The following is a 17,500-nucleotide window of genomic DNA, read 5'->3' on the forward strand; positions in this document are numbered from 1 at the left end:
TGTGTGGGTCTATGTTTTTGAGTGCGTTTGTGCATGCGTGAGAGTGTAAGTGTACACAAGTGTCAGGAGAGTTCTGTGCATGTGTGTGTGTGTGTGTGTGTGTGTGTGTGTGTGTGTGTGTGTGTGTCTGTGTGTGTGTGTGTGTCTTGTGTGTGTGTGTGTGTGAGGGAGAGATGGGGGTGCAGGGAGGAGGTGAGATAGAGGATGAGGTATGTGAGTGTATGCATGCCTACACTGTGGGAGCATCAGGATATTGGAACGTATATATTATATATATATCTTTGTATATATGTGTGGGGGGTTGGGGGTGGGAGACATGGGCGTGTGTGTGTGTGCTTTTACAAGTAAGTGTTCATCTGTGTGTGTGAGTGTGTGTGTGTGTGTGTGTGCGTGTGCGTCTTTGTGTGTGTGTGTGTGTGTGCCGTGGAAGCTGCGATACATAGACTAGAAACTCCGAGTGTGTGGAGGAGGGGGTAGAGGAGGTGCAGGGAAATTTGTGGTGTGTGTGTGTGTGTGTGTGTGTGTGTGTGTTGGAGCTCATGTACGTTTATATGTATTTGACTGTGCTTTCATATCTATGAAACTGCGTTTTTGGGGCATATCTGTTATGCATGTGTGGGTGTATGTGTGAATGTGTGTCTTCATGTTTTTTATTTATTTGCTTATTTGTCATCATTGTTGTCTTATTTATTTAATTATTCATTTATTATTATTATTTTATCATTATTTTCATTACTACTATTTTTTTTTTCATCATAATTATTATTTATTTATTTATGTATGTACGCTTATATATATATATATATATATTTTTTTTTTTTCAAGGCCTGACTAAGCGCGTTGGGTTACGCTGCTGGTCAGGCATCTGCTTGGCAGATGTGGTGTAGCGTATATGGATTTGTCCGAACGCAGTGACGCCTCCTTGAGCTACTGATACTGATACTGATACTTTGGGACGGAGTGACACTTGTCTCTACAAAAGACACTGTGCTCTGATGGAGTCTCCCGCCGGACCGACGGATGAGTAGGCAGGCAGGCTTATCTGTTGGTGTGTGTCCTCATATGGGAGAAGAGGCCGATTCTGGATGTGCAGCACTTCCCACAGGTGTTGCACGGGAAAACATCTCCAGAAGTTGAGCCCTGCTTATTTCGCTCACGCTTCTCCTTAATGGCCAGCGTTCTCTTGTTTTCAAACGTCTTTATGCCACTAGAGCACAGCATCCTCCAGCGAGAGCGGTGAAGGGCATCAGTTTCCCAGGAAGCGAAGCCTGGTTGCCTAACCAGCACAGGTGACTTTTCTTTTAGTGAGGAGGAGTTGTGCAGTCCCTTCCCCACTCTCTCGCCTACCGACGCTCACAGTCCCACAGGTGCAGATACTGCCACGTGTTCTACAAACGAGCAATTATAACTGTGTATCATCTATGCGACCACGCTGAACGGTTCGTGTTGCAATACACAGCGCTCCGTAGTCCTACGTAACACACGGGCTGAACGCAGCCCAGCTACACAAGCAGTGAAGCAGAAAACACTGACGTCGTTTCGTCCGATCTGCTGAGACTGGATTGGTTGGTTGGTTACTATACCTGTACTGCGCTGGGACGGAGAGACACTTGTGAGCAGTTTATCCCGACACTACAGGGCACTGCTGGACTACCCGGATCTACTACAGCTCTGTCAGGTTAGTGACATGAGCAGGTGTTCATACACAACGTTGGTGACTCCGAAGCTTTCAGGAAAAAAACAACGACAGTGTTTGGGGAATATTGATTGGGCAAGTTATTGTAGAGTGTGGTGGTGAGTAGTTCGTGTCACAGGTGTGTGTGTGTGTGTGTGTGTGTGTGTGTGTGAATCTGTGTGTGTGTGTGTGTGTGTGTGTGTGTTTAACACGCTTTGTAATGGAAGAGATAGTGTGTGGTAAAGCTTTGCTGGCCTATTTTCTAGCATGCTTTCCGTCTCAGTGGACTTAGGGTCAACAAAGCTGATCGCCAAGCACTAGCCAAGCAAAAAACTGGCCCTTGACCAGGAGGGGTTAGGGGGGGGGGGGGGGGGGGGGGGGGGGGGGGGGGGCTGACGTGCTGTATAGAATTAATGGTCACAGATGTTAGCGTATTTTACAGCGTTTGCCTCTGACTGTACACACACAGAGGGAGTGGGAGAACACACACACACACACACACACACACACACACACACACACACACACACACACACACATGCGCGCGCGTCGCGCAAAATAGACTGTCAGACCTCAGAATTGTTTAGCTGCAGAGGACTGTTTTCCATTACAATGGAGGTCAAATATGCGCACAAAGCTTCTGACAAAATCTCATTTCTCGCGTCATAATATTATTAACACAGCTTTGTCGCGAGGCTAATGCTTTAAACCGAAATACTGCTAGTCTTTCCAGTTTCAGTTTCAGTTTCAATAGCTCAAGGAGGCGTCACTGCGTTCGGACAAATCCATATACGCTACACCACATCTGCCAAGCAGATGCCTGACCAGCAGCGTAACCCAACGCGCTTAGTCAGGCCTTGAGAAAAAAAAAGTGAATAAATAACAGATAAGCTTACATAAATAAATAAATAATAATTATGATATAAAAAAGGTAGTAGTAATGATAATAATAAAATAATAATAATAATAATAATAATAATAATAATAATAAATGATAAATAAATAAATAAATAAGACAACAATGATGATAAATAAGCAAATAAATGTAAAACATGAAGACACACATTCACACATACACCCACACATGCATAACAGATATGCACCAAACATGCAGTTTCACAGATATGAAAGCACAGTCAAATACATATAAACGTACATGAGCTCCACAACACACACACACACACACACACACACACATTACCCTGCACCTCCTCTACCCCCCTAGTCTTTCCATCAAATAGGTATATACGTACACTTTGATTAATCATGTCATTAAAAGAGTAAATCTGAATATTGAAAGTTTAGTTTACGGCGAAATGTTTCTCATGGTGAATTAGGGTATAATTCATCTGTAAGTGTTCGGGAATATTTGATTGGGCAAATTATTGTAGAGAGAGTAGTGGCGAGTGGCTTGTGTCACAGGCGTGTGTGGGGAGGGGAGGGAGGGGGATGGGTGATGGGGAGGGGGGGTGGAAAATTAAAAAAAAAAAAAAGAAAGAAAGAAAAGAAAGCAGATCTCAGTTTCAAGACAGTGTTTTTGCAAAATGGGCAGTAATGACCATCTTCAACAAGACATCGTTTACAAGTTTATGAAACGATTATTTTAATGGTGACATATCCTACCCTGAACCTTGTAAATACTTTTATGACAGGTATGTTTAGAATATGGCACAAACCACGACCCATCATTGTCAGTTTTTTGTGGGTTTTTGTTGTTGTTGTTGTTTGGTTTTTTTGGTTTTTTTTGGGGTGTGGGGGGTAGGACAAAAAAAAGACATGTCCTCAATCAAAAAGAAAAAAAAAGAAAAAATTTTTTAATCAGGCGTGTCAGTGGATAATTGTCCCAAATGAAAGATGAATATTTTCTTAATAAAAACAAAACAAAAACAAAAAACCCAAAAAAAACCAGGAGTGTTGGTGCAGACTTGTCCTTAATGAAAGAAGATTTTTTTTTTTTTTAAACCAGCAGTGTTTGTGAAGACTTGTCCTTAATGAAAGAAAGTTGTTGTTTTTTTTTAACCAGCAGTGTTTGTGAAGACTTTTCCTCAAAACAGAAAAGTTTTCAAAAACCAAGCAGTATCATTTGAGACTTGTCCTTAATGAAAGAAGTTTTTTTTTTTTAATCAGGAGCGTTGGTGAAGACTTTTCCTCACAAAAGAATTTTTTTTTTAACCAGCAGTGTTGCTAGAGAATTGTCCTCAATGGGAGAAGAACATACCGTTTTGATATCACAAGTGTCAGTGGACACTTTGTCTTTTATGAAAGAAGAAAACATTTTCAAAATGCAGGAGTATTGGTGAAGTCTTGTCCATAATGAAAGAGGATTTTATTTAACCAAGAGTGTTGGTGGAGACATGTCGTCAAGGAAAAACAACAACAACAACAAAAACCCTTTTAAAACCCCTTTCAGTGCCAGGGGAAAACCAGCAGAAACTGGTGTTTCAGGTCATAAAACATTATCCAAAACAATAAGCCTAAATCTGAGAAAATGTTCTGGAGATATAACACTCTAGACGAACTGTGTGAATTTTCAGCCTTCCAGAGCTATTTCTCTCTCTGTGATGGCGTCACTGATGACGTCACTATGCACGTACGTCATACATTTATGGCAGTCAAGGGGCTTTAGAAGTATAGGTGGAGGACCTAATGAAAGAAGATTTTTTTTTTTAAATTAGGAGTATGGATGGATACTTGTCCTCAAAGAAAGAAGAAGAAATTTTTCTTAAAACGAAATCTGCAGTGTCTTTGGAGACGTGTCCTCAGTGGAAAAGTAAAACTTTTTACATATCTGGAATATTGGTGGACACTTGTCAATGAAATAAGAACTTTTTTTTTTTGTTTTAAGTATCAGCAGTGTCGGTGGAGACTTATGCTTAATAAATGAAGATTTATTTATTTTTAATCAGGAACCTAAAGGGAGAGAAGACAAGATCAAGAGTGTCAATGGACAATTGTCCTAAGGGAAAGAAGATTAAAAAAAAAATCATGAGTGTCAATGGACAATTGTCCTAAGGGAAAGAAGATTTAAAAAAAAAATCATGAGTGTCAATGGACAATTGTCCTAAGGGAAAGAAGATTTTTAAAAAATCATGAGTGTCAATGGACAATTGTCCTAAGGGAAAGAAGATTTTAAAAAAAATCATGTGTCAATGGACAATTGTCCTAAGGGAAAGAAGATTTTTTTTTAAAAATCGTGAGTGTCAATGGACAATTGTCCTAAGGGAAAGAAGATTAAAAACAAAATCATGAGTGTCAATGGACAATTGTCCCAAGGAAAAGAAGATTAAAAAACAAAAACAAATCAAGAGTGTCAATGGACAATTGTCCTAAGGAAAAGAAGATTTTAAAAAAATCATGAGTGTCAATGGACAATTGTCCTAAGGGAAAGAAGATTTAAAAAAAAATCATGAGTGTCAATTGACAATTGTCCTAAGGGAAAGAAGATTTAAAAAAAAAATCATGAGTGTCAATGGACAATTGTCCAAAGGGAAAGAAGATTTTTTTTAAATCGTGAGTGTCAATGGACAATTGTCCAAAGGGAAAGAAGATTAAAAACAAAATCATGAGTGTCAATGGACAATTGTCCCAAGGAAAAGAAGATTAAAAAAACAAAAACAAATCAAGAGTGTCAATGGACAATTGTCCTAAGGAAAAGAAGATTTTAAAAAAATCATGAGTGTCAATGGACAATTGTCCTCATTGAAAGAAGAATCTTTTCTTTTTTTCTTTTCTTTTTTTTATCAGGAGTGTTAGTGTAGACTTGTTCTCAATGAAATATGTTTCCTTTTTTGTTTTTGTTTTGTTTTTGTTTTGAGATGAGTGTTGATAATGGAAACTTGTCTTCAATGAAATATTGTTTTATTCAAATCAGTAGTGTTGGTAGAAAATTGACCTCGATGAAAGAAGTGTCAGTTTTCTTAAATCAGGGGTGTCAGTAGGATCTTGTCCTTTTTTTTCTTTCTTTTTTTTTCTTTTTTCTTTTTAATAAGCAGTGTCAGTGGAAAGTTGTTTCCTCAAAGAATTAAACGGAAAAAAAAAGTTTGGTTTTTATTAATCAGCGGTATTGATAGGAGAATATCTTCCGAAACTGAACTATGAACAAGTACAATACTTCCATTTCATTTCATTTCATACAACACAACAATGAACCACACTTGCAGCTTGGTCACTGTTAACTCACTCAGTACGGCCAGTCCTCTCTTCTCCTCTACACAGACCCATCGGATGTCCAGTGGGTGTCTGAATGACCCAACCTTTAGCTTCCGTCGTCAGAATTGTGGTATTCTTTGTCAACATTCACCTCTTCAGTATAAGAGCCTTCCACTTGCAATATTTTGATGATGGTAATTGGGGTGAAACGCTGTTAACGTCGTCCCGTTCGCCGTTCGTATGGAGAGAGTTAAACGGGAAAGTGCTGGTTAAATTTGGGGGGGGGGGGGGGGAGGTGGGGAGGGGGGCAAAAGGGGACAAGCATTTTGATTAGACTTAGGAGGATGGGATGTGGACAAAGCGATGACTCAAACCACGGGATCTTGACCACTTAAAAAAAAAAAAAGCAAGCATTAATCTGACTTACCTCCTTTAATGCCCCCCCCCCCCCCTCCACACACACACACACGCCACTGCCCCACCCCCACTTGCATAATTACTGTCAGGTGGATGAAAAGCTGTTAATCGACTGTTTGTTGTTGTTGTTGTTAAATCTTTGGACGTGCGGTACTGTTTGTTGGTTTGTTTCAAAACACACACACACACACACACACACACACACACACACACACACACACAGAGGGTATGACAGTGTTCGTGTAAAATCATGTCGAATTGAAAACAGTATAATCAAATTCAAATATAGACAAATTGTCTTGGTCAGTCAGCATATCGTATACCTGAAAATATATTGCATAATCAGTATAACTGCAAAACATCCTCTGTGTGGTATACAATAATATTCCGCACTTGCGTAAGTGTATGGACAGTGCATACATGTGTAAGAACAGTGCATACGTGTGTCAGAACAGTGCATACATGTGTAACTGAGATGTAAGCTCTTTGCGAACGAATAACAAATTTAATCCTCCTCACTCCGGCTGACGTGTAATATGAGTCGCCGACATATCTCCAGTCATGTCGACCTTGAGCGAGCCAACTGGCACCGTTCCACGTCTCGCATGCTGTTTGCGTACCCCTTTCCGCAGTAGTTTTGCCCCCTGTTCTAAAGATAGCACATGCCTTCTTTGAGCCCCTTTGCTAACTGAAGCCAGCGGAAATGATCAGTCAGCCATTTTGTTACCCGCGTCAGTACAGCGCGAAGCAGTAACTCCATATATGTAGCCGAGCGCTCAGCTGGCAATGATGACAGCTTCACGGCAAGCTTTCACTTGCTCGCGGCGTTAGTTAAGCTGACATTCCTGTGTATGCCTCCACAGCAAGTATGCGATACGTGTCACTGCACTGTTTTCCTGTAATAACATTGATAAATCAAACCATTGGCAGATATCAATCAAGACACAACATTTGGCATGTCGTGGGGGGCAAACATAACACGATTTCATCGAAGATACACGGTTTCAGTTCACGAACTACCACCAGTTAGCAAACTAGTTCTCAACGGACTGACAGCCGAATACAAGTTTCAGTGTGGCGTCCAGTTGGCTTCAGCTTTCCTGGCCAATGAGCTATCCATCTATTTTTTTTAGAACAGCGAGTTTTGCCCAGTGGTCTGCCGTTCGCGTATACATGGTATTATATCATTAAGTTCACTGACTCTGTGTACTGTTAACTCTACGAAATACATTCTAATTATCAATCTAAAACTGCGACAGAAGATAAATGATATGCTCTTTTACTTTCGAATGCTCTCTCTCTCTCTCTCTCTCTCTCTCTCACACACACACACACACACACACACACACACACACACACACACACACACACACACACACACACACACACACACACACACTCATGTTGTGGAACATACTACGCAAAAAAAGGCCTAAATGGCACTTAAATATGTATACAAGTCGGTGCTTGCATGTGTACGTAATAGATGTATGTACTCTGACCTGTTTGAATGCCCACGTGGAGTTAAACATGCCCACGTGGAGTTAAAACAAGGCTGTTTGTTGAGTCACCAACTATTTTCATTTTTCATCAGTGAACTTGCTATAGAGGTGACAAAAAAGGGAAGACACGGCATACAGTTAATTCCTGGTGCTGTTGAAGTGTTTTTGTTATTGTTTGCTGATGACGTTATTCTTATATCAGACACTGTTATATGGCTACAAAACCAATTGGATGCACTGAAGTTCGAGGCTGATAGGTTAGATTTGACGGTAAATCTGGACATAACGAATGTAATGGCTTTTCGAAAGGGAGGGCATCTTTCAATTCATGAAAAATGGTTCTATGGAGACTGTGAGGTTAAAGTAACAAATTCTAATAGATACTTAGGTCTTCCGTTTACAACTAAGTTGAGTCTTCGAAGTGCATGGATGGGAAAGTTGTAGAAAAGGACAGAAGAAGGCAATGGAGATTATAAGATCTTTAAAAAATATAAATAAATAAAAATTATAAAAAAAATTAATTGTATCGATTTCTCTATATTCTGGAAACTATTTGACTCACAAATTGAACCAGGTCTAACATATGGTGCAGAAATCTGGGGACTGAACGATAATCAAGAAATGGAAAAAGTTCATACATATGCAATTAAACGCTTCCTTTCGGTGCCTTTGCATTCGGCCAATAAAATGTCATATGGTAAAACTGGTCGATACCCACTACATATAAAAACAAAGATCAAATGTATTAGATACTGGCTTGGATTAATACAGCTCCCACTGACAAGAATAAGCAGACAAGCTTATGGAATGATGCTAAATCAGTTATATTCTGGGAAAGAAAATTGGGCTTTTTTTTCTTTTCTTTTTTTGTAAAGAATGTTTTAACCACACAGGGCTTTGGGATTGTCTGGATGTGTCAGGATGTTGACAATGATCGAATATTTCTCGCAGAAATTCAAGACAGATTAACTGATTCGTACAAACAGGATTGGCATGCCCACATTGAAGAGTCAGAAAAACACAATTGGTTCCTCTCTTTTAAGAACATTTTTTAAGACAGAAAATTACATTAAAGTAATAAGTAATAACTGGCACAGAACAAGCCTGACTCGATTCAGACTTAGACCTTTAGGCCTAGATGCTAACAAAAAATGGTTCTCTGCTGACACGTCCGCACGGTCCCCTTGTCCTATGTGTGGTGCTTCAGCTGAAGATGAAACTCATTTCCTTTCTATGTGTAAGTATTATAAAGAAATTCGAAAGAAATGCTTAATTTTCAACGGTGAAAACTTAGAGAACATGAACCTTACCAGTACGCTTTTGATAGATGATGAAGTAAGAATAAGACCACTAGCGAAATTTATCGCCCGAGCTTGGGATTGTCGGAAAATGAAATTATCTTCGGGAGCCTAAACGTTATCGAAAAACACTGTTACCCTGATGCCAGTTCCACAGTTTATAATTCTGAATGACTTTTTAGAAAGTTGGATGGTCGAGCTTTTCTATTTTTACTTTTTAATCTTAACAATATGTTAATTGTATTTTATGATTTTGTTGATGTTATTGTTGCTATTGTTGTTGCTTGTCGTTGATTTTCTCTTTACTCTTAGCAATGTGTCAATTTCTCTGTAAACCGTCGTTATTTTTTGTTCATATATTGTCCCCCTTGCCAAAGGATGGTATTGTCAATGGCAATAAAACAATATCCATCTCCGTGTCCGTGTCCGTGTCTCACACACGCACATTACCCACACTCACCCACCAATACTCTCTCTCTCTCTCTCTGTCTCTGTCTCTGTCTCTCTGTGGGTGGGTAGGTGGGTGAGATGGAGATGGGGTAACCTTTTTCGTGAATGTGAATGTAACTAGAGGGTTGGCCGCTTCTGCTTATCGAGGAGGGATGTTGGTATGTGCTATCACCTTATATTCTGTTCAGTATGTGGATCTCACTGTTCGGTATTACAAGCTTCTGGGTTTCTGTTTGTCACTGTAATCGTATAATACATGTTCTGAGGTTCTGTGTTGTTTGTCACTGTAATGTAATTGTGTTATACATATTCTGGGTTTCTGGGTTGTTTGTCAATGTAATTTGTGTTATACATGTTTTGGGATTCTGTGTTGTTAGTCTCTGCAATTGTGTTATACATGTTCTGGTATTCTATGTTGTAAGTCACTGCAGTTGTGTTTTACATGCTCCAGGTTTCTGTGTTGTTTGTCACTGTGATCATGTTATACATGTTCTGGGTTTCTGTGTTGTTTGTCATTGTAATCATGTTATACATGTTCTGGGTTTCTGTGTTGTTTGTCACTGTGATTGTGTTATACATTTTCTGTGTTTGTGTTGTTTGTCACTGTGGTCGTGTTATACATTTTCTGCGTTTCTGTGTTGTTTGTTACTGTGATTGTGTTATACATGTTCTGGGTTTCTGTGCTGTTTGTCACTGTGATCGTGTTATACATTTTCTGTGTTTGTGTTGTTTGTCACTGTGGTCGTGTTATACATTTTCTGCGTTTCTGTGTTGTTTGTTACTGTGATTGTGTTATACATGTTCTGGGTTTCTGTGCTGTTTGTCATCTGTAATCGTGCTATACATTTCTGTGTTCTGTATTGTTGTCACTGTAATCGTGTTATACATGTTCTGGGTTTCTGTGCTGTTTGTCACTGTAATCGTGCTATACATTTTCTGTGTTTCTGTGTTGTTTGTCACTGTAATCGTGTTATACATGTTCTGGGTTTCTGTGCTGTTTGTCACTGTAATCGTGCTATACATTTTCTGTGTTTCTGTGTTGTTTGTCACTGTAATCGTGTTATACATGTTCTGGGTTTCTGTGCTGTTTGTCACTGTGGTCGTGTTATACATTTTCTGCGTTTCTGTGTTGTTTGTTACTGTGATTGTGTTATACATGTTCTGGGTTTCTGTGCTGTTTGTCACTGTAATCGTGCTATACATGTTCTGGGTTTCTGTGCTGTTTGTCACTGTAATCGTGCTATACATGTTCTGGGTTTCTGTGCTGTTTGTCACTGTAATCGTGCTATACATGTTCTGGGTTTCTGTGTCCAGTTTTCTTTCATGTTTGTTTCCGGCTTCATTGTCGGACGTTGTTGTGGTATCTGTGTGGCTTTATATTCCATGATTCCCTTTAGCGTCTGGGCTCAAAGCCAAAACTGATAATAATTATCTCCCCCCCCCCAACCACACCCCTACCCCCACTCTCGAAAAAAAAAGGTATTAATATGTTCCATGTCCATTTTACGTTGTCCTGCATCGAGGTTATCATATATTGGGTACATTTTGAGCAACAACAACAACAACAAAACAACAACTAACCATATTTTTCGTTTTTGTGTCTAAAGCAGCAGCCAAATTAAGGCCAAGCCAGATTTTTTTTTTCCCACCCACCCCACCCCTTATTGGGAACGCCAGAAGAGTAGCCAGGACTCCAATCCTCTCCCAGCTTCACTCCCCCTTTCAGCAGCCAGGACTCCCCCACACCCCTACCTCCACCCTCACCCACTTTGAACGCCAGGCGAGCCTCTTAGTTCCCATCCGCTACAGCGATCGGACGGCCGGCCACTCAAGAACTCAACCCTTCCTCGAACCACACAACCTTCATCGGACCAAGACCGCACTGAACAAGTCCGTCACCAAGACCCGATCTCTGAACAAACTTGACCTTGACTTTTAATTCAGCACGTTGACAGTAAGTCAGTATAAGATCGATAATCTCCTTCGTCTACGGCGGATAATTAGTTATATTTAAATAGCTACGTAGAAGGCGAGAGACGAAGAGCTGTGTGTCCGAAATGGCGGCTTTCACCAAACGCCATGCTGGTTACAAAATCGGGCTGATTCTTTTCGTGTGTGGGATGGGAGCCTTCTGCACTGGCTTCGGCACCCCGAGCTGGTCAAGCTTCAGGATCAGGTTCAGCTCCTCCAGTGCCTATCTGCACGGTCACTCCGGCCTGTGGAGAGTGTGCTTCAAGGGCATATATGATACGTCCACGTGCGTCACTCTGCAGAGCACAGGTCAGTGGTTGAGTGAGTGAGTGAATGAAAGGTGTGTGTGTGTGTGTGTGTGTGTGTGTGTGTGTGTGTGTGTGTTGTGTGTGTGCGTGTGTGTGTGTGTGTGTGTGTGTGTGTGCGCGCGTGTGTGTGGATATGTGTGTGTGTGTGTGTGCTTTGTGTATGTGTGTGTGTGTGTTTTCTGCTGGTGTGTGTGTGTGTGTGTGTGTGTGTGTGTGTGTTTGTTTGTGTGTGTGTGTTGTGCTGGTGTGTGTGCGTGCGTGCGTGCGTGCGTGCGTGCGTGTGTGTGTGTGTGTGTGTGTATTTGTGTGTTTGTTTAAGTCAAAGTCGTAATAATTCAATTGTCAGACCACAGATCTATAACGTGTGTGTGTGTGTGTGTATGTGTGTGCGTGCGTGCGTGCGTGCGTGCGCGCGTGCGTGCGTGCGTGCTTGTGTATGAATACTTGTGTGTGTGTGTGTGTGTATGTATACGTGTGTGTGTGTGTGTGTGTGTGTGTGTGTGTGTGTGTGTGTGTGTGTGTGTGTGTGTGTGTGTGTGTCTGTGTGTGTGTGTGCTGACAGGCTGGATGGACGGGGTGAAGGGCATGCAGTGTACTGCCGTGGCAGTCCTGTGTCTGGCCGCCCTGTACGGCATCGGCGTCAACTTCCTCACGGAGAAGCTCTGCCGCTACAGAGTGCTGGAAGTGGCCTTGGGGTTGGCATGTAAGGCAATGAAGCTTGGCACTGGTGAAACCAACAGACCCTGATACACTTAGAGAAAAAAAAACCGAAGGCTCAATAAGACAACGTAGACGAGACGCTTAGCACTGATAAAACCAAAAGACTCTGATTCGCTCAGAAAACTGGCTCAATATAAGGCGACGGAGAAGTTTAAATGTTTTTACTTGGCACTGATAAAACCAAAAGACTGTTGGTACACTTAGAAAACTGGCTCAATGTAAGGCGACGGAGAAGTTGAAATGTTTTTACTTGGCACTGATAAAACCAAAAGACTGTTGGTACACTTAGAAAACTGGCTCAATGTAAGGCGACGGAGAAGTTTAAATGTTTTTACTTGGCACTGATAAAACCAAAAGACTGTTGGTACACTTAGAAAACTGGCGACGGAGAAGTTTAAACAATTTTAATGGGCACTGATAAAACCAGTAGACTCTGATGCATTTATAAAACTGGCTCAATATAAGGCAACGAAGTTTAAAACATTTTTAATGGGCACTGATAAAACCAAAAGACTCTGATACACATAGAAAACTGACTCAATTTAAGGCAAGAGGTAAGCTTAAATTGGCACCGATAAAACCGAAAGACTTTAAAAGATTACTGGCTCAATAAGACAACAGAGAAGCTTAAATATTTTAGTTAGCACTGATAAAACCAAAAGACTGATACACTTAGAAAACTGACTCAATAAGGCAACACAGATCCTTAAATATCTTTAATTCAAGCTGATAAAACCAGTAGACTCTGATGCACTTAGAAAACTGGCTCAATACTAGACAACGAAGAAGCCTGAAGATTTTTAATGGGCACCAATAAAACCAAAAGAAAACTTGGCTCAGTATAAGGCAACGGAGAAGTTCGAATTGGCACTGATAAAACCAAAAGACTCTTACAAACTGACCCAATAAGGCAACGGAGAAGCTAAAATTGGTACTGATAAAACCAAAAGACCCTGGTACACTTAGAATATATTTCGGGCATTTAAGAAATTCTTTAAAGTCCACTGTAAAGGAGACGTTGCCATCACCTCAAGCACACTGCAGCATGTAGCCGTTTTCTCCAGATCTGCAGAGACTGGTGTTCAACAGGCTGAGTTACAGAAACTGCAACACAGTCCATTCAGTTTCTCTTTTATGTACATTCTACCACTCCAAAATATTCATATGCAGTTACCACGTTGATGATGTGTTCTGTCCAGAATTTGTATTTCTTTTCTTTTGAATGCAAAGAAGAAGAAAAAAATGAGGCCATGCTGTCTTCAAACCCAAGCATTTTTTGGATCCGGATCCTCAACGAAATACACCATTCATGATCCGGAAATACAGCTTAATCCGGAAGACTTACAACATATTATTGGTATGAATGTGAAGATTTTTTTAAAACCCACTGTTTTCATTCCAAATATGATATTTATTGGCAGACAAAGTATTTCCAGAGAAAATGACAATGTTAAAGATTACAATGGACACACACACATACATACATACATACATACAGACAGACAGACAGAGAAAATGACAATGTTAAAGATTACCACGGACACACACACACACACACACACACACACACACACACAGACAAACCGAACACAGGGTTTATTCCATAGACTCACATTGTTCACACAAGCGAGCAAAAAACAACAAACAAAACAAAAAAGACACCACCACCACCACCTGACGGTTCTGCTTGTTTGTCCACTCACTCAGCGGGTCTGGGCATCAGCTCCGCCGTGACCTACGCCGTCAAAAGCTCCAGAGACGAGGACTTCATCGACCGGCAGCCTGGAGAGCTGGACTTCGACATGTCCCTCGACTGGAGCTTCGGCGTCGGCTTGGCGGGCAGCGTGCTGACCATGGTGGCGGGCATCCTCATTTCCTGCTTCAACAGGCCAGGCGTGAACGAGGCCCAGGCGGGGCCCGCGGGGGGTACCGTGATCAATCCTCCTCATGCCCTTCCGCCTCCGGGCACTGTCTACACCGTTCCAGGCACTTCCGCCAACAACCCCCAGATGGCCTACTACACTGCTCCTCCTCCCACCTACCCGGGTTACTACGGTCAAGGTCCGGTTCAAGGTCAAGGTCAGGTTCAGGGTCAAGGGCCCATGGTGTTTGACACGCCCCCAGCCGCCGGGTACAACAAGCAGTGAGCGAAAGGATGGGTCCGTGTACTGAACAGATTGGGGGGGAAGGGTGTGTGTTTGTGTGTGGGTGTGGGTGGTATTGGGGGGTGTTGTGGGCATGAGGACTAAAAAAGAATTAAAAAAAAACAAAAAACAAAAAACCGGTGAAATTTATCAACGTCATTTATAAAAGTGAAAAACAAAAATAGGGGGGGGGGGGGGGGGGGGGGGGGGGGGGGGGGGGTGGGGGGGGGGGGGGGGGGGGGGGGGGGGGGGGGGGGGGGCGGAGGTGTAGCAGGGAAAAGAAGTCCTTTAGGAATCCAATAAAAAGCAAAAAGTAAGAGACAGTGTTCTTTTACAGAAGCCCTCCCAAATAAAAACAAACCAAGACAACTGGGGTTGTTTTTTTTAATCAAAGAATGTGCTTAAAAATTTTATTTTTTTTAAAGAAAGAAACCAAACAGCAGCAGCAGCAACAACAACACAACAAAAATAATAAGAACAACAACAACTCGTAAAAGTCGTCAATATGACGAACTGATGGAAACTTTCAGTCAAGCACACAAACATACTGATTAAAAATGTTTATGAAGAAAGAAAAACAAACAACTATTGAAACTCAGCGTTGTTCAGGGTATTGCTTGAAGGAGGCACCAAAAAGGATTTGCTTCTAACTGCTGAGCAGCATCGTTTGAACTGTTAACACATGCTGGTCCACGACAATCAAGATTCGAAAAGGTGGACATGTAGTACGACCCACTACCTCCAATATGAACAGCAAAGAGGCATGCAATCTGGGCCTGTGTTGCAAGTTATAAACTGTTGTTCGTCACGTTTAATAAACTCCTTCAGAATTTTCCCAGAATCATTAGCCTTTATATATATATATATATATATATATATATATATATATATATATATATATATATATATATTAATTATAAAGATTAGGGGATTTTCAACGACAAACGTCTAGTTGTCCAATAGGAAAGATTCAACATCCCTTCCTCCCCCCCCCTCACCCCCATTTCCCTATTACCTCATCTCCTGCCATCCACCGTTCTCTCCCCCTACCCCCCTACCCCCTACACACACACACACACACACACACACAAAGGTTTTGATAAGCGGGAAAACGGCTATGATTTGCCGGGGAGGGGGTGGGGTGGGGGTGGGGGGATAAGTTTCAAACATGTTTTAATTTTTCAAACAAATGACGACTCTTCTTACAAACGTTTGATGTGGATGAAAACCATTCTTCTTCACTGACCCTCAAGCGGAAAGCAGAATCGAACGTCAGCCTCTCGTTTGATCTGTCTCCACAACCACCCACCCACCTTCAAGCACACACGAGAGGCAAACACAGAACAAAAGACGCCGTCAGGTGTGTAGCTGGTATCTTTGACAGATAATAATTATATTGATGTTTCGTCAATTTTCGATCCACCACCCTCCCCCCCCTCTCTCTCTCAAACGAAAAAAAAGAAAAAATAAACAAGAAAGGAAAAGTCTTCACACACACACGCGCGCGCGTGCGCGCGCTCTTGCGGATTTGTATGCATAAGTTATGTTAATTCTTGCATTTGACTATGTATTATTGATTGCACCATGGGACTATAATTATTATGCTGAGATTAATGTTGATTTAACCGAGATAAACGTGTATATTACCCGGACTGTAGGGGAATAATGCGTGCAGAGACAATCTGGAAATTTCTGCAATAATTCGATTGAAACATGAAGAATGTCACCAAACGATAGCAAGATATAGCAACAGTGAGATAATAGAATTTGAATCAACAGACGATGGAAATTGTATTCCAGTAATTAAGATTCACCGGGAAGGGAAAGAAAAATCAAATGACGGTAAAAATCAAATAATCCTCTCTCTCTCTCTGGAAATGCAAGTTTTATCCGAACAAAGGGGAATTAATTCGACAATGAGAACTGACCCAGATCTGAATGAACTGTGCAAGAGAAGCTTACATTATAATGCGTTTTGCAAGACCAGTTGAGAAGTCCTGTGACTCAAACTAGGAGGCAAAATTGCACTGGCTCTTAGTGCTGCAGCCTTGTGGGCTAGTTGGCCTTTGGGAACCATCCCAACGCCGGCTGTCCTGAAACCCTCTTGGCCGAGAGAGTGGGGATGTATTTGGGCAAGACACTCTCCACTATAATCAAGTTCTTGCCCAAATAGTCGGAACAGCAGTTGCCTCCTCTGCTGTTCTGATGGTCATAGTCGGACACGACTGACTATCATATATATATATATATATATATATATATATATAGAGAGAGAGAGAGAGAGAGAGAGAGAGAGAGAGAGAAGTCCACCAATACATTCATCTTTAACCAGAGTGATAATCAGATCTTTGTAGAGATAATGACTGGAACAGGTTTCAACAAGGATGTTTCATTATTTTTCTTTATTTGCCTTTTTTTTTTAGGGGGAGGGGAGGGGGGGGGCGAGTGGCGGGGGGTGGGGGGTGGGGGGGGGGGTCTTGTGTATTCTTCCTTCCTTCCTTTCTTTCATTTCTTTCTGCTTTTCTCCTTGTTTTCCTTTCTCTTTGTTTCTTTATTTCTCTTCTTCTTCTTCTTCTTTCTGTTTTTCTCTCATTCTTAATGATCTTTTCATTCTTCTTCCAGGCCATTTCTTTCTTTCTTTCTTTCTTTACCTCCGTTCTCCTCTGCATGGATTATGGATTATGCGCGGTTTTTCCAGGGGGTGGGGTGTGTGAATAAAGGTCTTTTAAGGGCTGTACTTATCTTATTTAACTTTTTTTTTTCCATACGCATTTGGGATACTATCTGGTTCAATGTTTTTGGGTTGTTGTTTTTTTGTTTGTTTGTTTTTGGTTTTTTAAAATTATATATATATATATAACTTTTG

At 41.2% G+C, this 17,500-nt stretch overlaps 1 protein-coding gene across 2 annotated transcripts; it reads left to right on the forward strand.

The window, feature by feature from the left end:
* Positions 1 to 1,542: 1,542 nt before the first annotated feature.
* LOC143274676 (voltage-dependent calcium channel gamma-5 subunit-like) lies at positions 1,543 to 14,773 on the forward strand. 2 transcript variants are annotated; one of them, XM_076578554.1, is made up of 4 exons: positions 1,543 to 1,678; positions 11,099 to 11,771; positions 12,333 to 12,473; positions 14,198 to 14,773. In XM_076578554.1, exons 2-4 carry the CDS (start codon positions 11,549 to 11,551, stop codon positions 14,635 to 14,637), a joined length of 804 nt encoding a protein of 267 aa, XP_076434669.1. In that variant the 5' UTR covers positions 1,543 to 1,678; positions 11,099 to 11,548; the 3' UTR covers positions 14,638 to 14,773. The 2 variants fall into 2 exon arrangements, with proteins under 2 accessions (XP_076434669.1, XP_076434670.1); XM_076578555.1 differs by having other exon boundaries at positions 1,549 to 1,678; positions 11,102 to 11,771.
* The last annotated feature ends 2,727 nt before the right edge of the window (positions 14,774 to 17,500 follow it).

The sequence above is a fragment of the Babylonia areolata genome, chromosome 29 (genome assembly GCF_041734735.1).
Source record: "Babylonia areolata isolate BAREFJ2019XMU chromosome 29, ASM4173473v1, whole genome shotgun sequence".
NCBI lineage: Eukaryota > Metazoa > Mollusca > Gastropoda > Neogastropoda > Buccinidae > Babylonia > Babylonia areolata.

What these genes read in the sequence shown, in the direction of transcription:
- LOC143274676 (XM_076578554.1), top strand. Translation starts at nt 11,549, where the DNA reads ATGGCGGCTTTCACCAAACGCCATGCTGGTTACAAAATCGGGCTGATT. An exon ending in CGTCACTCTGCAGAGCACAG is followed by an intron (nt 11,772 to 12,332) that starts GTCAGTGGTTGA and finishes GTGTGCTGACAG; the next exon opens with GCTGGATGGACGGGGTGAAG. An exon ending in AGTGGCCTTGGGGTTGGCAT is followed by an intron (nt 12,474 to 14,197) that starts GTAAGGCAATGA and finishes CCACTCACTCAG; the next exon opens with CGGGTCTGGGCATCAGCTCC.